The 24168-nt window shown below is 38.1% G+C and overlaps 3 protein-coding genes across 4 annotated transcripts; all 3 read right to left on the minus strand.

Moving 5' to 3' along the window:
- Positions 1 to 1969: 1969 nt before the first annotated feature.
- On the minus strand, positions 1970 to 14774 carry LOC112192905 (putative receptor protein kinase ZmPK1). 2 transcript variants are annotated; one of them, XM_024332825.2, is made up of 2 exons: positions 14661 to 14774; positions 1970 to 4476 (listed from the first exon to the last, which is right to left on the minus strand). In XM_024332825.2, the coding sequence occupies exon 2, from the start codon at positions 4439 to 4441 to the stop codon at positions 2081 to 2083; it is 2361 nt and encodes a 786-aa protein (XP_024188593.1). In that variant the 5' UTR covers positions 4442 to 4476; positions 14661 to 14774; the 3' UTR covers positions 1970 to 2080. The 2 variants fall into 2 exon arrangements, with proteins under 2 accessions (XP_024188593.1, XP_040371887.1); XM_040515953.1 differs by lacking the exon at positions 14661 to 14774 and having other exon boundaries at positions 2516 to 2691; positions 2834 to 4551.
- On the minus strand, positions 7822 to 8983 carry LOC112194115 (probable small nuclear ribonucleoprotein G). The gene is made up of 2 exons (XM_024334371.2): positions 8656 to 8983; positions 7822 to 7868 (listed from the first exon to the last, which is right to left on the minus strand). Exons 1-2 carry the CDS (start codon positions 8810 to 8812, stop codon positions 7822 to 7824), a joined length of 204 nt encoding a protein of 67 aa, XP_024190139.1. The 5' UTR covers positions 8813 to 8983.
- Positions 14682 to 23658, minus strand: LOC112194116 (putative receptor protein kinase ZmPK1). The gene is made up of 2 exons (XM_024334372.2): positions 23602 to 23658; positions 14682 to 17136 (listed from the first exon to the last, which is right to left on the minus strand). Exon 2 carries the CDS (start codon positions 17134 to 17136, stop codon positions 14830 to 14832), a length of 2307 nt encoding a protein of 768 aa, XP_024190140.1. The 5' UTR covers positions 23602 to 23658; the 3' UTR covers positions 14682 to 14829.
- Between the last annotated feature and the right edge of the window lie 510 nt (positions 23659 to 24168).

Here is a 24168-nt window from a genome sequence, read left to right on the forward strand (position 1 = left end):
CTGGGCGAGGTCGAGCTCGCGGACCTTGGTGCTGACTTGGTCGGCGAGGTCGCAGGTGGAGGAGACGTTGGAGAGGATGTGGTCGGCGTCGGACTTGACGATATCAAGGACCTGGGAGGATTTCTGGAGATTGGAGAGGTGCTTGTCGAGGTCGGAGTGCTGGGAGAGATGAGAGGTTGAGATCCAGGGTGAGCCGTGGACAGCGGCGGAGGAGGAGAGTCATCGCTGACTGGGACGGTGAGGAGGACCAGCATCGGTGGCGACTATGTAGGGCTCCGGCGACGGGCTCGGGAAGCAGAGGAGAGAGAGAGAGAGAGAGAGAGAGATATATATATATATATATATATATATATATATATATATATATATATTGTCAAAGACTATTTGATTTGGTAAATGAGGTTAAAAAACTCTTAGTGAAGTAAGTGGGCAATTTTTAGGCTAAAATTTGGTAAGTGGTCATGACCCCTTTTTTTTATATAGTTTTTTGGATTAATTTCAGTTTACCCCCCTGAGGTTAGGGGTCGTCATCATGTTAGTCCCTCAAGTTTCAATTTAATCAGTAACACCCTTATACTCTCCAAATTCATCAGCCGTGTCCAATTTCTACTATTCCGTCCAATTTGGACCGTTAAGTCTGACTTTTGAGGGCTAAAATTGTCATTTCAAGACAAAAAAAATAAAAAAATAAAAACAAAAAAAAATTGTTTTTTTTTTTTTTGCATTTTTTTGTCTGTTTTTTTTTTCAATTTTTTTATTTTCTTGTTTCTTTTTCTTTTTCTTAGCTTATTATTATTATTATTATTATTATTATTATTATTATTTTTTAATTTTGTCTTCAACTTATACACCACAAGTTATAATAGGTTTATAAAAACAAAAAAAAAAACTCTAGGTGGTCAAAAAGCCGCTCGCTGGTCTACGATATTTATGATATATCTCCGATAAAGCAAAGAATTTTAGGATATATCTGTAAAATATAATAGGTTTATAAAGTGAAGAATTTTAGGATATATCCCCAATAAAGTGAAGAAATATCTATAAAATATGATTAAAAAAATAAATACATATATTTCTTCACTTTATTGGGGATATATCCTAAAATTCTTCACTTTATTGTGATATATCTCCGATAAAGCGAAATTTTTTATATTTTAAACCTATTATAGGGCTTAAACCTATTTTATATTTTAAACCTATTATATTTAAACCTATTATAGGATATATTTTACACCTATTATAGGATATATTTTACACCTATTATATTTTATAGATTTATTTTACAAATATATCCTAAAATTTTTCGCTTTATCGGAGATATATCACAAATATCGTAGACCAGCGAGCGACTTTTTAACCACCTAGAGTATTTTTGTTTTTGTTTTTATAAACCTATTATAGGGTTTATTTGTAACCAGCCAGCGAAAAATTTTAGGATATATTTGTAAAATATATCTATAAAATATAATAGGTTTATAAAGTGAAGAATAATAGGATATATCCCCAATAAAGTGAAGAAATATCACAAATATCGTAGACCAGCGAGCTGCTTTTTGACCACCTAGAGTTTTTTTTTTGTTTTTATAAACCTATTATAACTTGTAGTGTATAGGTTGAAGACAAAATTATTTAAAAAATAATAATAATAATAATAAGCGAAGAAAAAGAAAAAAAAATGAAAGAAAAAAACAGAAAAAAAAAATGCAAAAAAATAAAAACGAAAAAAAGAAAAAGAAATTCTTTTTTTTTTGTTTTTTTTTGTCTTGAAATGACCATTTTAGCCCTCAAAAGTCAAACTTAACGGTCAAAATTGGACGGAATAGTAGAAATTGGACACGGGTGATGAATTTGGAGAGTACAAGGGTGTTACTGATTAAATTGAAACTCGAGGGACTAACATGATGACGACCCCTAACTTCAGGGGGGTAAACTGAAATTAATCCTAGTTTTTTTTGATGGATATTGAAAATTGAACACAGAGAAACTTAAAGTTTTATTAGAATGAGTCTCTTATCTTCAGCTGAAATGCTGGAGCAGTAATTTCTGATACATTTTGTAGGAAGCTCAAAAAATGCAAAAACTACATACTAATTATATGATCTTCTTCTTCATCATCTACTCTTCCCTCATCATTCTCAAGTAGAAGCTCTACAACCTTGCTCATGGCAGGTCTTGCACTGCGGTCTTCTTGCACACACAGAAGAGCAACCTTCATCAATCTTTCGAGCTTCTTCTTGTTGAATTTATGATAGAGTCTAGGATCAATCACTTCCTTAAGCCCTTCGACTCTGATCTTTTCAGTCACACATTGTACCAGTTGGTTGTGCTCAGTGTACTCTTGTGCAAAAGCTGAAAGTAGAATAGATGCACTCTTTCCACTCAGTAGCTCCAACAAAACAATCCCATAGCTGTAGACATCTGCCTTTGCATCAATTTTAAGGTCCACCATCCACTCTGGAGCCATATAACCTCTGGTGCCTCGAACTCTGGAAAATCCAATGCCTGCATCATCAATGTTGACTTTGAATAACTTTGACATGCCAAAATCTGCCACCTTAGGTTCAAGATGGTCATCTAACAGTATATTTTGAGGCTTTACATCACAGTGGAGTACCCATTCCAGACACTCCTCATGTAGATATGACAAACCCTTTGCAGTGCCTAATGCAATATTGTATCGCTGCTCCAATCCTAATTCAACATCAGAAAACAAGAGTTTATCCAAGGATCCATTCTCCAGATACTCATATACCAACAGCTTATGTTCATTCTCAGCACAGAAACCCCAAAGCTTAACCAAGTTCCTGTGGTTGATATTCCCTATGACACTAACCTCTGCCCAAAACTCTGCATCTCCTTGTACAATGCCTTCTAGTCTCTTCACAGCTACAACTCTGTCACCATCCAGAACCCCTTTATAGACTGTGCCGAACCCCCCTTTTCCTATCTCCTGTTTGAAGTCATTGGTTGCTTTCTTTAGTTCTGCATAGGTGAAATGTTTAAATCCTACAGCATTTATGGCTAATGCCATGTACCCCATGTTCATCATTTCGTCACGAGCTTTCTTTCGGAACACAAACCACCATGTCAAACTGATGCCGATTGCTTCAATTAGCCCAAAGGAACTCAAAAATCCAATGAGGTATTTCATGTACTGGTTTCCATTGCCCTTTTCTGTTTCGAGATCAGTACTTACAACAAACTTTGCCGCTGAACAGTTCAAATCATGTGTTTCTAGTCTGGTTTGGACTGCACCAGGGTTCAGAAAACCTTTTGGAATCTTCACATGGATGATGCTCTTAACATTCGACATACGATATCCATTAAGCAGAAGACTCTTGGGGAAACATTCTCCGATCCCATCCAGTGCATATCCGAATCCCAAGCAACTTGAATGCATTAGACATGAATTCCTGCATGCTTCAAAAGAGATTCCACGATTATAGGTTGCCATGTCATATCCATAGTAATCTGTGTAAGGAAGCTCCAGGAAATCCAGCTTGCTTGTATCTTGAGTGAGTTGAGTCAAATTGAAGGGAGGTGAGCAGCCTTTGGACCAGTCTGAGGGATCGTTTAGGGAAAACCCCGAAGGGCAGGTACAAGTAGGTTGTGGTTTGTATGTGCAAATACCATATTCACCGCACAAGCCCTGAACCCGGCATGCATCAACACTATCAGGCAACCATGAGAGTTTCCACAACCCTGTCGATTCATGAAGACTGTACAGTCTTAAGATGCCATCATAATCCACCGTTAGACGCCGCTTTGGACCAACCCCGTAGTCAGATGCATTGAACTGCATATTGTCACTAGAAATAAATTGTCCAGCCACATCTAAAATTGCCACCCTTGAGCTGTTGTAAGGATTTCTACCACTTTCAAAAACACTTGGAATAATCCGGGGCCAATAAACACTAGAAAGTTGAGGGCCATTGTAGATGAGAAACAAGACATTGTTATCGTCGAATTTGAAGTTATAGAACCCAGATAAGTATGTACCTTGGCTTCTCATGGACACCAAGCTTGAGTTCTTGGTGAGTGGCTGTGTTGGTAGAAGTGTATCTGTGGGAGAATCAAAACTCTGCCAGATTACCCTCTTTGCTTGATTCCTCAGCACCAAATTTCCTGTGTCAAGAAGCACAACTTCCGTGTCTTCGTTAGAGATTGTGTTGGTCGACCACACGAGTGTACCAAGTGCATCTGTCAAAACCAGGTTGCCACTTCCATGGAGGGTTAGCTTTGAGCCTCTTTTGCTCACAGGCTTGTCTCTGTTAGCCATCCAGACAATTGTTTTATTGGCACTATTGGTGAACCATATTGAATAACAGGAGGCATTGGCACCAACTTTGTAAAATCCACTAGAAAAAGTTCCATCTGGTGAAACCAAGACGTTGGTCTCCTCCTCAACTTTCAAGGAGTTCCCTTTCCTTAAGCTTGGCATCCCTTGTAACCGTTCTTGACTCTGAGCAAATGTTGCTGCAAATAGCAAAAGGAGGAGAAACTTGGGAACTTCCATTGTGGATATTTGGAAAATGCTTTTAACTTTGGAGATGGAAGACGGACAATGTAGGCTTATAAGGTGGCCTTCTAGCCGTGGGAATGAGAATAATCAGGATACACAGACTATTCTATTTGACCGTTTATGCAGACGTGCAAGAATTGAGTTTCACCAGATCACATGCGTTCTTTTTCATACATTATTTTAATTAGTTGGAAACAACACTGTTCTTTCCATGAATTATAACAAATTTATGAGATTCAATGACTGAGTCAAGTAAATATAAAAAATGGGAGTCTATTCCTTCATTTAATGGCTTTGAGGACCTGGGTTTTCATTCTCAACCCGGTTACACTTGCAATGGGGTGGAACTTTCATGACTTCGAGTCGTAAACATCTAGAAATTCCATTTAGTAACATATATATATGTGTGTGTGTTTTATTTTTATTTTTATTTTTTTACAAAAAAATAACTGATTACAAAATTGCAAATACTACAGGAATGTTGAAGGATATCGACATAATGTGTGCCTCTACAAACTAGGGTTTAGAGTTGTAATAGGAAAGTACCCTAGGTATACTAATTGTATTCCGATTCTGTTACCTTTTGTGTACTCTGTAAACTCCCTATATAAAGGGCTCCTGTTATCAATAATAAACGCAATTCTATTCTCCTACAACACGTTATCAGCACGAGTTCTAACCCTAGCTTCAGAAAAACCTAGAAGAAAAATCTTTTTTCTTCTCTGCCGCCAACCCAAAAAAAAAAAAAACAAACAAAAACTCCATACCGGCCGTCCACCACCAGCCCAGCCTTAGCCTCCAGCAGCCAAGCCCGTTCGGCCTCTCCTCCAGCGCCCCCGCGCCCAAAAGACTGCCGCCACCAGCCCCATAGCTCCGAGCACCAGCCTCACCCCAGCAGCAGCAGCCCAGCCTCCGTGATCTGCAGCAGCCCCAGCCTCCCTGCCTCATCCTTTCAGCTTTCCTGCCGAGCAGTGCAGCAGCCTCGCACACTCGCAGCCCAGCAGCCTCGCAGCCGCCTGCAGCACCGACCGATCTCGACCCGCCTGCAGCAGCCCACTCCAGCAGCCCAGCCTCCGTGATCTGCAGCAGCCCACTCCAGTAGCCTACACCTCCGCGCCCCCCATCTGCCAGTGCCCCGCGACCGCATCTGCAAGCGTCCCATCACTGCAGACCAGAAGAAGACGACGCAGAAGAAGGAAGACCAGAGAAAAAAAAAACCAGAAGAAGAACAGAGGAAAAGAAAGAAGAAGAAGGAAGAAAAAGAAGAGGGAACCGGCTTGGCCCGAAAAAAAGAAGAAAAAAAAAAGGAGAAGGAGAAGGGCTGGGCCCGGAAAGAAGAAAAAAAAGGGGAAGGGAGAAGGGCAGCCCACTAACTGCCAATTTCCGACCAAATTCCAGCGATCTTAATTTAACTACACGCCTGCATCAGCACGCGCGTGTCTTCAAGCCAAGAACAATCACGTAAGTTTTTATAATTAAGGTTGCTGCTTTCTTGTATTTAAATTCCTTTTATTTTCTGCATAATATTGGAATATATGTTGCCAAATGATTTTGAGTACTTAACAAAGCGGAATTGTGGGGATTCACGCTTAACGAACTAAGAGTGTTCGTATGAACTAAGAGTGTTCATAATTAAACGAACTAAGAGTGTTCGTGTGAACTAAGAGCGTTCACAATGCTTGGACTAAGAGCGTCCGTAAGCATCAAATTGTGACCATATTAAACATCATTGTTGGTCTAATCCAAAAGAGATTCTTGGAAAATGATTTCTTGGTAGCATAGCTCGGAAATTTTATTATTTTAGTTTTCGTGGAAGTTTAGCTCCGAAACTAATTTATCTTCTCTTCTTATTTTCAGGATGTCGAATGAACCTAGACTCGACTTTCCCATGCTTGACTCAACAGGCTCGGATTACCACAGTTGGGTAACCGATGTTGAGAATCATCTCACTTCCAAGGGAATATTACCCATAATCCAGGCACCTAACCCGGATATTGAGTTCAACCGAACATCTACAAAGCATGCTCAAGCAGTTATCTTGATGCGACGGCATATGGACAAGGCACTCAGATTGGAGTATATGTCGATCAAGAATGCAAGAGAGCTATGGGTAGCGCTAGAAGAGCGCTTTGGCAATGTCCAAGATTCCCTCCTCCCTGACTTGAAGGTTCAATGGAACAATCTGCGCTTTGCTGACTTCAAGTCTGTTGCTGAATATAATTCAGAAGCTCTTCGCATACAGTCCATGTTGAGGTTTTGTGGACAACCTGTCACAGAGCAAGAGCTAATTGAGAAAACTCTCTCCACCTTCCCCGTTTCAGCCATTGTGGTATCAAAGCAATACCGTACTGAAGTCAATGCTGGACGGATCACGAGGTTCCATCAGCTTATTAATATTATATCTGTAGCTGAGAAACATGATAACATACTCGTGAGGAATTATAATTCAAGGCCCATTGGAACTAAGAGCGTTCATGAGGCGAATTATAATGCACCCAAAGGAGGGCGCAAGGAGCGGTACCCTAAGAATGGGGGACATGAGGGACGTTTGGGCCCATATAACCGCCCTAACCAGGAAGGAAACTGACTTGATACACATTTACGCAAGCGTACGTATCATTGTCAAGATAGGGAAGTATAATGCCCAAAGTTATCGTACCACGGGGATTAGTGGCTAACCCACAATCCTTGGGTGGTCGGAACTAAAGTCACTAAGCAAACAAAATAAAAATAAAGTGAATAAAAAGGCTAATCTAAGGCACCAAGCCTTAGCAATGCTCGGCTTTGGTTTTCACCAAAGCCTAATCAAAACTAAGAGCCTAGTGGTGGATATGCACAAATGAGTCGAAATTTGTAGGGGGTTTTGAATTGGGAATCAACTAAATTAAACGCAACCGAAAAGTAAACTAAACAACTAATTAACGAACTAGAAAATTAAATTTGGGTTTTCAAATTAATGGGAACATGGGAGTGTCGGGTGATTCACACTAACTATCTTGCAAATATCAATGCCAATTTTACAAATGCATGCATTTCCTATATGTGTCAAGTCTCGTATCTAGTACCGGTTAAGGCTACTAAACCAATTATCCTTTCGGTGTATCAATTATGCCGGTTAGGGCCACAATCAACTCTCTAATTTGGGCATTACGCCGGTTAAGGCCGCAATATCCAAAATTAGAGGCCTAGAGAGCAAGATAATAGAGACCCAAGCAAGCTTAGCTACAATTAAGCTAGCTAATGGTCACCACACTTAAATCCTAGATGCCACAAGACTAATAAGTTGTCAATTTATCAATCTATTCATCGTAATTGCCCACAAGATAATTCCAAAGGTTGACAAATCCTAGAAACATGCTTCTAAGGACCAATAAATTCGGATCTAAAGCATACACAATGGAAATTGCATTTATTAAAATTAAAGCATCAATATTTATACAAGATGAGTTAGGGCTTCACAACCCTAACTCCCAACAAAGAAATTACTCACAACCCATAACTATGAACATCAAAGATACAAAATTCAAAGAGAAAAGATTATAGAAGTGTAGGAGAACACAAAGGTAGCCACAATTAGCTAGGAAGCTAATATGACTTCCCTTGAATTACAACTCCCACAAATACCTAAAGCTTGAATCTTGTAGCTCTTGATGAATCCTTGAAGCTTGTGTGAGAAATTCTATGAATACCCAAAAAAAAAACTAAAACTACTATGAAAAATAGAGGAGAAGGAGGAGAGGAGAGGAGAGAGAGCAGCCCAAAGGGGCTGCCTCTATTTGGTGTGGTGCGGCTGCTGTGTCTTTGGTAGCGTGCTGGAGAACTAGGTCGTGGTATATATATATGAGAAAAATTCAACTACCCTCCCCAAACTATTTTTCCAAGGCCAATTTGATACCCGAACTCTCAAAAGTATCAATGTGATACCCAAACACATATTTTGACATCAATGTGATACTTCCGTCCAAAATTTGTGACGGTTCCGTTAAAAATGATCACGTGTCGTACATGTGACTAGATTTTAAGGGCAAAGTCGTACTTTTACACCAATTTTGTTATATATATATATATATATTAAAAAAAAAGATATGCTTTTCGTCTTCAACTTTTTTTTTTAAATTTATTTTTTTTATCACCATTTTTATCATCTTCTACAGTGTTATCAACCACCAGATTCATGAACTGGTCAAATCCACGCAAGGTTCCAACAATCATTCGGTTTGCATTTAGCTTGATTTGAAGCTTTTTGTCCATGTACTTCTTCAGATCCGGGGGCTGACCTGACCTGCTCATGGTGAAGGATTAGAGAGAGAGGTTTTGGGTGAGGAAGGATTCTTCTTTACCAGATTTGGAAGTTAATTCCAATTACTGCAATTCACCATCAACAATCATGTAAACACCTTTTTCAGTTTCAACTGAAATTAACCCAGCAGCTTCCTCTCCTCCAACACTCCAAAAACGCAGAAATCCACATCCATTAACCATCTGAATTCCTTATTTCGATTTCAGTCGAAACTGACCCAATAGCCCATTTCTTCTCCAAAGCTTCAATTTTCCAGATTCCACAAACCTCATATTCCAAATCAGAGAGCAGTGACTTAGGCTTTTCGATTCACAATGACTCATGGCATTATCCAAAGGGAGAGGACGAAATATAGCTTACCGAACGAAAAAGGTAAGCCGGTGGCTCTCACGGCGGTGCTGGGTGGCTCCGGTCGAAATTGGAAGTCCAGGTTATGGGCTATTGGTGGGTAGTGAGGCGCTGATTCCATTTATGGAGGTGGTTTAGCTCGATTTGGACTGGAGGTTGGAGAACGAAGGCATGCAGATTAGATGCCATCGGCGGTGGTGTGTACAGTGATTTTCCACCGTCGGTTGGGGTAGCTGCCTTTGGGTTTTGATCGAAACTGGGAGCTGGTTCGAAGGATGGTGGCGGTGACGTGAGGTGGTAACCGGAAGTTGGGTTTCCCGGTGATGGCAGAGAGAAGGAGAGCGGAAGAGAGAGGTCAGGTCGGGTCGATGCGGAAGAGAGAAGATGAAGAAGAAGGAAAAAGAAAAAGAAAAAGAAAAAAAAATGAATTAACAAAAGAAAAGGGTAAATTGGTCTTTTTCTTTGTTTTTGGTCTTTATGTGCTTGACATGTCACTTTTTTAACGGAACTGTCACGAATTTTTGACAGAAGTATCACGTTGATGTCAAAATATGTGTTTGGGTATCACATTGATACTTTTAAGAGTTCGGGTATCAAATTGGCCTTGGCAACATAATTTGGGGAGGGTAGCTGAATTTTTCTCTATATATATATATATGCTGAAGAGAGAAGATAGTATAATTGATAATGGGTGGCGGCCAAAGCAAGATAAGTGGATAGCTGTCCACGTGTTAAGGCTGCAGTGGATGATTGTGAAGAATGAAAACTATTCACGTGCTATATGTGTGAACAACGAGGAAGAGAGTGAAAGCAAATTATGGCTGCACGTGCATGGCTGCACAAATTTTTTGATTAATTATGTTAATTAATCACTTGATTAATTAAGCAATTAATCACTTGATTAATTAACTTAATTAATTAAGATGCATTACTTTTGCCGACTTTACAATTCTTTCCGTTTCTTCTCACTCTTTTCCATGCATTTCCGCACGTAGTATTGGAGGTAATTGGATCCCGCTCCTTTGATGGCATTTACTACGGTTGACCCGCGTCGGCTATTTTGTCAGAAACTCCAATTTGCTCCAATTTTGCACCATTTTCTCTCGTTTCCGCAATTCCGCTTATTTTCTACAAAGTAAATAAACATGGATTAATTATATATTAATTAACATGAGGATTAGCTTAATTCTAGTGTTTTAGATATAATTACATACATATAAATGTGTATAATCAGAAACCGCAAGTTTGGTGCGGATACACGTGGTGGTAATGCCACACGTGGGAGAGGGGGTCGTGGTATCCCTAGCCGTAATGGTGGCTCAATGGGTCGTGGTGGTGGCACAAACCCTCCTAGGGAACGCCCGCAACGTGCACAACGTGCACCTCAATTAAAGGGAGGCAACCACAATGATGAGTGTCATCGATGTGGATCAATTGAGCATTGGTTCAAGCAATGCAAGGCAAGCGAGGAACTAGCTGCAAGCTACAGGGCATATAGGGACCTGAGAGAGCAAGAAGTGTACCTTGCAGAAGAAGAAGAAGATGGTGGAGATGTCAATCTCACCATAGAGGACTTCAAAGCTGAAGATGAAATGGACATGGATGCAACAGACTTTGATTAGATTAGTCCTTTTTATTTTTCCAAGAACTTTTGTAATGGCAATTTTCCTTAGTCAATAAATGACAATTGTCTTAAACTCTTTCTTATGTGGCGGACCCAATAAAATGTGATGTCTAGGAAAGTCATTGAGATTATTGGTACTTAAGAGAGCCTTGCTCCACCAACATCTCTCTCTACTTTCCTGGTCATATTTGATTGGAGTTACCAAATGGATAGAGTGACTACAATGTATCTTACTTTGATTTTATTTTGGATTAGACTTTGGAAACTTTGATGTAATCATTGGCTATTAATAAAGTGTCAATTCTTTTACTTAATGTCTTGGACATACCCTAATTCAAACTTTATAGAGCCAATGGTTTTCATGTGGAAACACATTATGAGAATGGACAGAGTTCCTTTGCATCACCTCTAATGACTACGGACATAAACGAGTATTAGAGAAACTTATGTGTCGCTCTAGTGGGTTGTATGCAACCACTATTTGAGTTATTGAATCCAACTATGTCATGAGAGACGACTTATGGGATTTTGACACATATAGGCTTTGACATGATGATCCGTGTATTAAAGACTTTACACGGACATCCATTTTCAGAACGAAGAAAAGTAAGAACCAAGAATTGGTTCGAGGAGCTGTACATGCGCCTCATGGCGCCATGATTGTGCAAAGACAGGCCATACATGGCCAGTGCCGCCTACCCCCTGCGGCAAATACATGGCATTGACGCCATAAACTCCTCTATCTACTTCTCAAGTCTATTGTGACACTATGGCTTCACCAAAACCTTTATTGGTTGATTATAAAGCCCATGTTTCGTTCTGTAAAGCCTGTTATTTAGGATTGAGACCATCCTATACAAAGGAGATTGAGGAAATAATTCCATTCTCACAAAGAATCTAAGGGAATTCTATGGATTTGATCAACCAACTTGCGGACCATATAGATGTTTTATGGTGTTGGTTGATACGCAAACACGCTGGTCACGTGTTGTGCCATTATCCACTCGTAATGCTGCTTATACTACACTCCTAGCACATAACATATGGCTACGGGCTCACTACCCAGATCATCCCATTCAGTCAATTTGACTTGATAATGCTAGAGAGTTTACATCGACAGTTTTCGATGACTATTGCATATCATTGGGTATTGATATCAAGTATCATATTCCCATGTACACACCCAATTGGTCTCGCGGAAAAGCCACCATTAAACGACTACAATGGTAGCCCGGACATTGGTAATGCGCACCAATATTTCCGTTTGGGTTATGCAATAACGCATACAGCTATGCTAATTCGTCTACGACTCATAGCAGCCACTCAACTTTTATTTGCGTTACAGCTAGTGACTGGGTTCGAGTTTAATATCTCGTATTTATGCATATTTGAGTGTGCGGTTCATGTGCTAATTGCGTCGCCACAGCGCATCAACATGAGTCATTGCAACGAATGCATATATATATTTGTTGGACATGAGTCTCCAACTATAAGTCCGCTATGTAGAACCCTTGACAGGCGATCTCTATTTCGCTGGATTTGCGAATTGTCACTTTGATGAGACAGTCTTCCCGTCGTTAGGGGGAGATTAGAACGTCAATGTTCAACAGGAACGACAGGAATTGTCGTGGTCTGTCCCCACTATGTCTCATCTTGATCCCTTAAAAGTGACGAGATCACATATACCTGCTGCAAACATGCCTGCAAGGATTGATGTCCCCACAAGAGGACATGGTGCCACCCAGAGAAGATGGGTACTGCACCACTACCATGGATGGTAGTATGGTGACGCCACAAAAGTGGCATAATGGAGTCATAGGCCATGGGTTCCGCTAGAGAGAGTAGGAGACCCATAGGTTCGATGGATTCTCGCCCTAAGAAGAGAGCGAGTTTGGCACAACTTGATCCATTGATCATTGATACTCATAATCCGTCTCATGAGAATATTTTGGATTGTGGTTATGTCCAAGAGACATCGTTGGGGGACGCCTCAATGTTAGAACCAATTCCTAAGAATATAGAGATCTCTACGAACTACACTAGTATACATGAGGATGTGGAATTATTGAGACCAATGACATCGAACCTTACTCCGTTGAAGAATGCCAACGTAGAGAAACTTGGTCTAAATGGAAAGATGCGATCCAGGTGGAATTGGATTCACTAACGAAGAGGAAGGATTCGGGCCTGAGATGCCAACACCTCCTAACATAAAACTTATTGACATTAATAGGTCTTCGTTAGATAGCGTGATGAGAAAAAGAAATGGCAATCTCACCTTATGGCGCAAGGTTTCTCACAACTCCCTGGAATCGACTACGAGAAGACATATTCTCTCGTAATGGATGTCATTGCACTCTACTACCTTGTCAGTTTGGTAGCTTCCAAATAAATGAACATGCAGCTTACGAATGTGGTCACTACGTATCTTTATGGGGATCTAGATACGGAATATAATGAAGTTTCTTGTGGACTTCATTTACCCAAGTCAAGTGGCTCTAGACCACGTAGCGCATTTACAACGAGGTTGAAATGCTCACTAAAATGACTACTTGATTGGGAAGGGATATGATGAACTATGCCCACGCGTTTCCATGACAAGTTCTGGATTTGCAATTGTCGTGGTTTATGTTGATAAACATAATTGGAACCCTTGAGAGTTAAGGGAAACCGCTGAACACCTGAAATCCGAGTTTGAGAGGAAGGACCTTGAGAGAACACGGTTTTGTCTAGATTCAGAACTTGTATGCCGTGTCAATAGACATTTTTGATAAAGTCAAAGATGCACCATGGTCGTCCGTAGTCTTAGCCCTAAAAGGGATCCGTTTCGTCTCAGGGATGATGACGAAGATGTGTTAATAGCGAAAGTGCTTACTTATGTACAATAGGCGCATTATTGTACTTAGCACAATACAAGACCGGACACCTCAATTATTATGAACTTGTTGGCTAGATATAGCCCCGCGCCAACGCAACACCATTAGATTGGTATAAAGACAATCTTTCGATATTTGAGAGGTACGATTGATATGGGCTTATTCTATCCCTACAGAGAAAAGAGATGACGGAAGTGTGGGATCGGACCCCACAAGGCAAAATGCCACCTTCCGTGCTCCTCCTCCCCTCCATCGAAATGACAACAAGCATTTCTAAATATTGAAATGAACCAAATCCGATCAGAGGATAATGTAGCGGACTTATTTACTAAGTCGTTACCAAAATCCACCTTCGAGAAACATGTGAAGAGCATCGGATTGAGAAAGTTATCCGAACTCCCATGCTTCTAGCAATCAGGGGGAGATATTGACATCAGGGGGAGGCATGATGTCTACATGTTCGATCTCGAAGAGTGAAGGACGTGTTGTGCTCTTTTTGTCCTTCGACCAGGGTTATTTTTGTCCCACAGGGTTTTTGTTACCTGGCAAAGTTTTTAACGAGGCAACAATTAAAGCGTCATCACCAAGTTTGAGCGGCACAAGGGGGAGTGTTGAAGGATATCGACATAATGTGTGCCTCTACAAACTAGGGTTTAGAGTTGTAATAGGAAAGTACCCTAGGTATACTAATTGTATTCCGATTCTGTTACCTTTTGTGTACTCTGTAAACTCCCTATATAAAGGGCTCTTATTATCAATAATAAACGCAATTCTATTCTCCTACAACAAGGAAGCAGTTCAAGGAAAATTTTACAGATGCACCAACTTCTTTGCAGTAGAACATCTTCAAATTCTAGCAATTCTTTTACTACTGAATCCATTGTCGGTCATTTTAGCTTAGCTCTTCATAAGTAACTAGGTTATTTAGAAAAAATCAAGTATAGAAGTTGAAATTGAAAATAGAATACACAGAAACATAAAATAACTTACTGATTTATTGGAATGAATCTTTTTCATCTTCAGCTGAAATGCTGGAACTGTAATATACTGTTGAGTTTTCTTGGAAGCTAAATAAATGTAAAAACTACACACTAACTTTATCACACAGTTAACTTGTAGTATTTATTCCCTGATCTTCAGTTCCTTTATTATCTGCCCTTTACTCAAGTAGAAGCTCCACCACCTTACTCATGGCAGGTCTTGCACTTCGATCTTCTTGTACACACAAAAGAGCAACCTTCATCAATCTTTCAAGCTTCTTTTTGTTGAAATCATGATGAAGTCGCGGATCTATCACTTCCTTAATCCCTTCGACTCTGATCTTTTCAGTCACACATTGTACCAGTTGGTTGTGTTCAATGTACTCTCGTGCAAAAGCTGAAAGCAGAATAGAAGCACTCTTTCCAGTCAGTAGCTCCAACAGAACAATCCCATAGCTGTAGACATCTGCCTTTGCATCAATTTTCAGATTCACCATCCACTCTGGAGCCATATAACCTCTGGTGCCTCGAACTCTAGAAAATCCATTGCCTTCATCATTAATGTCTTTGAACAACTTGGACATGCCAAAATCTGCCACCTTAGGTTCAAGATGGTCATCTAACAGTATATTTTGAGGCTTTACATCACAGTGGAGTACCCATTCAAGGCACTCCTCATGTAGATATGACAAACCCTTTGCAGTGCCTAATGCAATCTTGTACCGCTTTTCCAATCCAAGTTCAACATCTGAGAACAAGAGTTTATCCAAGGATCCATTCTCCAGGTACTCATACACCAATAGCTTATGATTATTATCAGCACAGAAACCATATAGTTTAACCAAGTTCATATGATTGATATTCCCTATGACACTCACCTCTGCCCAAAATTCGGCATCTCCTTGCAGAATGCCTTCTAATCTCTTCACAGCTACAAATCTTTCACCATCCAGAACCCCTTTATAGACTGTTCCGAACCCTCCTTTTCCTATCTCCTGTTTGAAGTCATTGGTTACTTTCTTTAGTTCTGCATAGGTGAAATGTTTAAATCCTACAGCATTTGTGGCTAATGTCATGTAACCCATGTTCACCAGTTCCTCATGAGCTTGTTTTCGGAACACATACCACCATGCCAAACCAATGCAGATTGCTTCAATTATTGCAAAGGAACTCACAAATCCGATAAGGTATTTCATATACTGATTTCCATTGCCCTTTTCTGTTTCAAGATCACTACTTACAAAAAAACGAGCTGCGGAACAACTCAAATCATGTGCTTCTAGTTTGCTCTGGACTGCACCAGGGGTCAGAAAATCTTTTGGAATCTTAACATACAAGATGCTCTTAACATTTGACATACGGTATCCATTAAGCAGAAGACTCTTAGGGTAACATTGTCCTAATCCGTCCAGCGCATATCCGAATCCCAAGCATCTAGAATCCACTAGGCATGAATTCCTGCATGCTTCAAAAGAAATTCCAAGTTGATAGGTTTCCAAGTCATATCCATAGTAATCTGTGTAAGGGAGCTCCAGGAAGTCTAGCTTGCTTGTATCTTGAGTGAGTTGAGTCAAATTGAAGGGAGGTGAGCAGCCTTTGGACCAGTCTGAGGGAACGTTTAGGGAAAACCCTGAAGGGCAAGTACAAGTAGGTAGTGGTTTGTATGTGCAAATACCATATTCACCACATAAGCCCTGAACCAGGCATGCATCAACACCATCAGGCAACCATGACAGTTTCCAATTCCCGGCTGATTCATCAAGACTGTACAATCTTAAGATGCCATCATAATCCATTGTTAAACGCCGCTTTGGACCAACCCCATAGTCAGATGCATAGAACTGCATATTGTCACTAGATATAAATTGTCCAGCCACATCTAAAATTGCCACTCTAGAGCTGTTGTAAGGATTTCTACCACTTTCAAAAACAGTTGAAACAATCTGGGGCCAATAAACACTAGAAAGTATAGGGCCATTGTAGATGAGAAACAAGATACTGTTATCATCGAACTTGAAGTTATAGAATCCAGATAAGTATGTACCTTGGCTTCTCATGGACACCAAGGTTGTGTTCTTGGTGAGTGGTTGTGATGGTAGAAGTGTATCCGTTGGAGAATCAAAACTCTGCCAGATGATCCTGTCGTCTTGGTTCCTCAGCACCAAGTTTCCTGTTTCAAGAAGCTGAAGTTCCATGACTTCCTTAGAGATTGTGTTGGTTGACCACACAACCGAACCTAGTGCATCAGTCAAAACCAGGTTGCCATTTCCATGGAGGGTTAGCTTCGAGCGTCTTTCGCTGACAGGCTTATCTCGATTAGCCATCCAGACAACTGTTTTGTCGGCACTATTTGTGAACCATATTGAATAACAGGAGGCATTGGCGCCAACTTTGTAAAATCCGCTCGAAAAGGTTCCATTTGGTGAAACCAAGAAGTTGCTCTCTTCCTCAACTTTCAAGGAGTTCCCTTGCTTTAAGCTTGGCATGTAAAACGTATAACTTAAAACAAGATTGTACTCAATCTAAGAACACAGAACATAATTAAGATTAAGATAAGCATAACATTAAGATGAACAAAATATAAATCATGTATACCAACTTGAATTAGTCATGATAGATCTTCTCCTCTATCCAATCCTGTGTGCAAACTTCTATGGGGCGAAGCTTATGAATAGCGTGGTGATTGATAGAGCAGGGATCTAAGACTTTTATAGGCATCACGGACTAGGTACCTCCCATAAAGGATTCTTAGTCCTAATTGATGTAGGCCTTTGTCAAACTATTTCATGTACATTTAGGATTACTTTATAATTAAGTAATCAACAATATATACCGTATCCAATACGTACTGATTATAGATAAAGAGGTCATGGACTCAAATAATTCAAGCACTGTCTAATTACTTATTCTGCAAATAAGGTAGCTAAGTTGTTGTGGTCCTTATTGAACATTGATAAGTCCACATTAATTCTTACAATCTCCCACTTGGACTATCAATGCTCAAACAACAAGAATGCTACTGCCTCAGATATAGTAAATATGAAGTGTGCACATAGACAAGCCAAAATCATCAAGCCATCCTTAAACTCAGTCATTCTATGACTGATCACATTAAACTGCAGGAAATCAAACACTTAACTAAGCATCAGCACCTTGCAATTATAATGCAACAATTCACAGAACACAGGAGCTATTCTCTGTACATGAAAACCCAGTTTACTCGGAATGAAATCTGCAATGCAAGTAAACAAATGTATGATCCAATCTTAAGGATTCTTATAAAAATAGAACTGTAACTTAAGGCTTCTCAAGAAGCTTCATACAAATTTCATCAGTCATGTTGTAATTCATCTGCAAAGAACGCTATAATACTGAAATAGCTCATTACTCGAGTAAAATAAATGCAGATAAATTCAACAAAATACTACTTAAGTCAGAAATTTGCCAAATACTAATAGGAACTTCAAAAGGTTAATGTTCTTACATAATAAAATTTAACTAGTAAATCCTTACAGCAACAAGTTCTAAGAATTACCAAAGTAGTTATGTACATCTGAGTACTCCCACTGTCCAAATGCATGTGAAACTTTTAGGTACTCTAATAGTCTGCGCATGATTTTATAATTATGCAATTGCAGAATTCTTGGTAAATGAAGGTAACCAAAAGAGGTACCAATCTTACAACCTCACCTTCATTATCTTCCAGTCCTTTTTATAGCATTCCCTGAAAAAGATTATACTCCCACTGATCTCTTAAGGTATATGTATTCAGTAAAAGAACAAAATAAGGTAGATGCAATAAAGTCCAACTCTTAAAACTTCGTTTCTTCAACACATATGAAAGACTACGCTGCATGTCCTTTGGTAGATTAATGTGAATGAAAACGCAGCTGGATTAAACAGAAAATATTAAACCATATAACTCAGAGTGTCACTCAGAGGTCAGAACAATCCATGAGAAACAAATGAATTTACATTATCCCTGTCAAATATTGATTAGCTGTAGACACCCTGTAAAGGTCCTTACTAATTAGTATATGCAATTTCAATTTCAAGATACTACAATTATCAACTAGATGGAAACGCAGATGAAATGCAAAAATACACAAGGATAGATTTCGCTACAAGCCTGGTATCTATATCTTGTAATGCAAATGAACTTGTAAATCAAGCACAAAAGTATTATTGATTATTTCCACAATTATGACTGATCTTTAAACAATTTTTGTTTTTCATATTTGATCAAATGAAAATAATCATTGTCCATGTTAATTTTATAGCTAACCTCCCACCTGGGAGTAGGGCACATATTGAATTCTTTAAACAAACCGAATCGAGATTGGAAAACAGAGACGAAAATAGGATTACATATACCTATAGTCCAGTCATGTAGATGATTCTTAGTAATCAATGACTACAACACCTGTCATGTAATGTCACTGTTTTTCATATAGCATGATATAAGAATGTTTAAGTTATTACTAGAACAAATTGATATGCTGTACTAGTATAAGCAAATAGGTTAATGTAGTAAGTCTGGTATTTGGACCATGTTAACATATTCTCAAAACAAGTCACATATTATGCATGAATTCTACTACAGGGAATGAGCTTTATTTCCCAAGGCATTAATAAAGGAGAATAATATAAAGTGGTATTCAGTTGGCCAAAAAGACACAAGACCACATGTGATATAATGAAAAATAATCATAAGAGAACATCCCTGTAATTAAATCTGGGACCTAGCTGTTCTAATATGCCTCTAAATTACAGAAAGAGAAATAGCAAAAACAGACTATATGTAACAAAAATAACAGCACATGTCAGATTTTCAGGGCATTAGAGCAACACACAACTTGTGTCCATCCTTAAACAAGTAAATTTAATAAACTTGCCAATAGCAAAACATTGTTTTTATTTCGTTCAAGTATTTACCAAGGGCTTCACTTAAATCACATTAATATACAGAGAATGATTCATAATTTCATATGACTCCTAATAATGAGGAAAACTATGACTCATTGTTACAATGTGAATAGATACCAAAATATATTTTCTTTCATAAGTAGTATAATAATGTTTATCGAAAGATCATTATTTGTGGCAGGAAAGGCAATATGATAGAAATTTAAAACAAGTCACTGTTTAAAGATGACTGCACTTATGGCAGTGGCAACTTTGAAGTAGATTTTCATGCAGAGAATGAAAAAGTAAATTTAATCTTGAAAAAAAAAAAAACTTTTCTAAAAGATAACACGAAATAATGAATGCTTTATATGAAGATCCGGTAATTTAAAGTAGTCAAAGTAATAAATAAAAGATGCCCAAGATATGTATATATAAGCAACTTAAGTTTAACATCAAGAATCAGATATGCGAGAAATATTTTATCATGAACAAGCTTCAAAGCAAAGCAACACTCTGATATTTAACATACAAACAGTATACCATATATATACATAACTCAATGAATATATAATTATGTAAACCACCACATCTTGGTTATGTAAGGTATTGTCTGATGTATTATAGATTTTATAACAACCAAGCAAGTAAAAATGAATGGTTCTTTTTAATTAATGCTCCATGAATAAACCAAAATAAAAGAATGTCAACCATGATCAAGCAAAAACCAAACATTTAAAGTCAGCACCATAACTATCCAATTGATAAACATAGCTACTATTTTAACTAAGACATATGTAGTATATGCAGCAATTTGAGGACATAATTATATTTATTTTTCCCTTCAAAGAACCATGAAACCAGTAGCTATTGAGGCATGACAAATCTCTTCCCCCAAAGTAAAGAAAGCAGTTATTTTTGAAATCGATGGAAGATTCAAACACTGAACTCTTAGTTTCTGCCCCAATTTTACCTCTTGAAAAGAAGATGGAAAAACTTTATGGAATACTTATTGCTGTAATAGATCATTAACAGTTCCTTAATTTACCCTAGTTTGAAAATTAAGAACTAGGCATTAAATGGAGAGCCCCAAAGTGCTTCATCGTGTCAGCCTTACCTAGAGTGGCAAAAGGACAATTGACACTACCGAATCACATAACCAAAGACCAAAACTCAACTATAGGTCGGTTAGATGATGTCAACACCTGGGGTGGCAAGAAGAGCATCTCTAATGACCTCTGAATGTGAATTTTAATTTTTGTTATGTGCTAATATTGAATTTAAAAGTTGTGAATGTTTAAACCTCCTATGGGGAGCAAAGACACTGGCTTCCAAACTCAATATTACAAGGTATTGGTCCAATACTTATGTTTAATTATAGTCTTCTACATGGGATTGCTATCGACAATACATTATGTAAAAGACTTTAATCAAACCAAACCAAAAATTTATGCAGAGTTGTATGTATTTTATTCGAGTTTTATGAAATTGTTCACAAATGATTATTACTGAATTGGGAGAACAAGTAATCAACTGTTATTAAGCATACAATGAATCAACCAATGCAAACAGAAACATCCAGGATCATAAACTCGACAAAATACAAGGATTCAATCAACACAATTTGTCAAAACCATACATGTCTCACCAAGGTCATGAAAATTACTTAAAACCAAGACAACTGATCATGTAAAGCATGTAGGAAATCTTCATTGAATTACTGAAACTATATAGTTTTGCTTAATTTTGAGATAGGTATGGAAGCGTACCTGGAAGCAAGATTCTCCTGTAACTTGGAAATAGCAACAAAATGAAAGCATACCCACAACAATAGGCTTCCTCAACCACACTTTCAGCAATAGTTATAGACAAATATAGGCGGGAAAAAAAATGTAAATCAAAATAATTTGTCAGAATAACCTTTGTGAAATCGAGTTGGTCTTAGTAAACTCTGTTCTTTTCAGAAAATTCTTTCTTTCTGAACATAAAAGGATCAATCTTTCGTGCAAACTCATGCATGAAATCAAATCATTAGTTCTACATAAGAGATTTGAATTGAAAAATATTGAGATGTGAGAACTAAGAAGTAACAAATCAATTCAGCATGCACAAAACATTGTAATCCTTTAATCTTGGTTATTTCGGAAAACAACCATTAACAAAATAGACAAAGACAGACTTAAAATCTATTTGGCTACACTTTGCTTCAATTATAAATACCAATTTTAGTGGTCCTTTAATTCATACAATTTAGAAAGGGACTCAATACTGACACCTTGATGATAAGAAATTTTATACTAATATGAATGGTTGATGATTATGCATTTATGCATACCAGTGAAAAAGGCCATGAGGAACAAAACATAAACAATAGAAGGTTAAAGGATGAGATTTTTAAAATTCAGGTCAATCAATCAATTTTCCAATATACTGCAGTATCCTCCATGACTAACATAACTCTAAGAGCAGACTGTACTAAAATTGAATATAATGTTTGCATGAAAAACATGTAATTTGATCAATTTAAAGGTATAAAACGATATACATAAGTGTCAGTAGTAAAACCATCATGCAAATTTAAAAAGAAACTAAAATAAAATAAAAACTCAGGCATTCAATTATGAAACCACCAAGAAAATAAATCTTTCGAATTTCTCAGGAAAAAGAAAAAGAAGAAACTAGGGATTGGAGGTTAATCTGGGAGAACGCATCTTAAGTCAAACCCAACTGACAGAATACATATGTCAAGCTTCAATGAAGAAATTAATATACTGAAGAACTCCAACTTTTCAAAGTTTTGAAAATTTGCCACAAAGATCTCAGACTAAGATTCACAATACATACCTTAATCGAGTTGCAAAAGTATCTGGAACAAAACCCATAAAACTATTTTGACAAAACAAATCGCAAAACCCTTCGTTCTCTTTTGTAGTTTGCGCTGGAGGACAAACAACGCCCAGAAAAGAAAGAAAACTTTTTTTTTTTTTTTTTTAAAGACGGGTCCAATAGAAGCTTGAGGAGAAGAAACAGAATTACTCAAAACAAACCAAATTGGTCAATCACAACAGTTATATGGCTCAACAAGGCAAATGAACAAAATCTTAAATTTAGACACGTAGATCGATTTTCTTCAAAAATTGTTTGCTGCAGTTCGAAAGCATACCAGGATACTACAGTGTTTGCTTGTTGTCGATGGGGAGACCACTCCAAGACTAGATTGACAGCTTTTAGGGTAGTTCGATCACGATTCCGATCATAATTTAAGAAAATTTAGGCGGAAAAGTCATGACTGAGATCGCCATCGAAGAACCCTAGAATTTTGGAAATTAAATTTTGGGGCTGACCGTTGCAGGAATACCGGTTAGCCTGAATGAAGGCTGTCTAACAACAGCGGGCCTTGGGCTTGTCTCCTAGTAGTTTGGGCTTTGATAATGAAGCGAGGCCCAGCCAAAACTTTATACAAGAAACATAACTCTTTCCCCTCTTTTAAGATCAATCGATTCAAAAATTTTTGATTCTTAATTGAGCACAAAAGGCTCTGATACCAAATGTAAAACGTAAAACTTAAAACAAGATTGTACTCAATCTAAGAACACAGAACATAATTAAGATTAACATAAGCATAACATTAAGATGAACAAAATATAAATCATGTATACCAACTTGAATTAGTCATGATAGATCTTCTCCTTTATCCAATCCTGTGTGCAAACTTCTATGGGGCGAAGCTTATGAATAGCGTGGTGATTGATAGAGCAGGGATCTAAGACTTTTATAGGCATCACGGACTAGGTACCTCCCATAAAGGATTCTTAGTCCTAATTGATGTAGGCCTTTGTCAAACTATTTCATGTACATTTATGATTACTTTATAATTAAGTAATCAACAATATATACCGTATCCAGTACGTACTGATTATAGATAAAGAGGTCATGGACTCAAATAATTCAAGCACTGTCTAATTACTTATTCTGCAAATAAGGTAGCTAAGTTGTTGTGGTCCTTATTGAACATTGATAAGTCCACATTAATTCTTACATGGCATCCCTTCTAACTGTGCTCGACTCCAAGCAAAGGTTGCTGCAAATAGCAAAACAAGAATAAACTTCCATGGTGGATTTTTCTGAAAATGCTTTTGCCTTGGAAATGGCAGTTGGCGAATATAGACTTATACGGTAAGCCTTCTTCAGAATGTGATGGCTTTCTTCAGCCTGCAGGTATCCAAAACGAAATTGAGTTTTTCCAGATCACAATAGATTGATTATGTGTTTCAAATGTTACATTATTATGATAATTTGTTTTCTAATAATTTTCTTTTCATGAATTTATGAGATTCAATGACTCGGTCATGTTTGCCAGCTCTGTTTGAAACATGCTTTGCACAATGAAATATAAAATGGAGTCTTTTCCTTCCGTTGTGTGGTGTTTGGATAGAGCTACGTATATCCCATCAGCACTGCATTATAGGGTTGTGATTCTCAACCCCGTTAACTTTGCACGTTTATTATCTTATGGCTCAAATACAAAACATATCTATTGGAGAGGAAAGATCTCATATTGGAAAAGTGACAAATAAAATATAACTTATAAGTGGGTGGATCTCACTCAATTG

This window comes from Rosa chinensis, chromosome 3, assembly GCF_002994745.2.
Source record: "Rosa chinensis cultivar Old Blush chromosome 3, RchiOBHm-V2, whole genome shotgun sequence".
In the NCBI taxonomy this organism is placed as follows: domain Eukaryota; kingdom Viridiplantae; phylum Streptophyta; class Magnoliopsida; order Rosales; family Rosaceae; genus Rosa; species Rosa chinensis.

What these genes read in the sequence shown, in the direction of transcription:
- LOC112192905 (XM_024332825.2), bottom strand. Translation starts at nt 4,441, where the DNA reads ATGCCAAGCTTAAGGAAAGGGAACTCCTTGAAAGTTGAGGAGGAGACC.
- LOC112194115 (XM_024334371.2), bottom strand. Translation starts at nt 8,812, where the DNA reads ATGAGCAGGTCAGGTCAGCCCCCGGATCTGAAGAAGTACATGGACAAA. An exon ending in TGTAGAAGATGATAAAAATG is followed by an intron (nt 7,869 to 8,655) that starts GTGATAAAAAAA and finishes GCATGTTTCTAG; the next exon opens with GATTTGTCAACCTTTGGAAT.
- LOC112194116 (XM_024334372.2), bottom strand. Translation starts at nt 17,136, where the DNA reads ATGCCAAGCTTAAAGCAAGGGAACTCCTTGAAAGTTGAGGAAGAGAGC.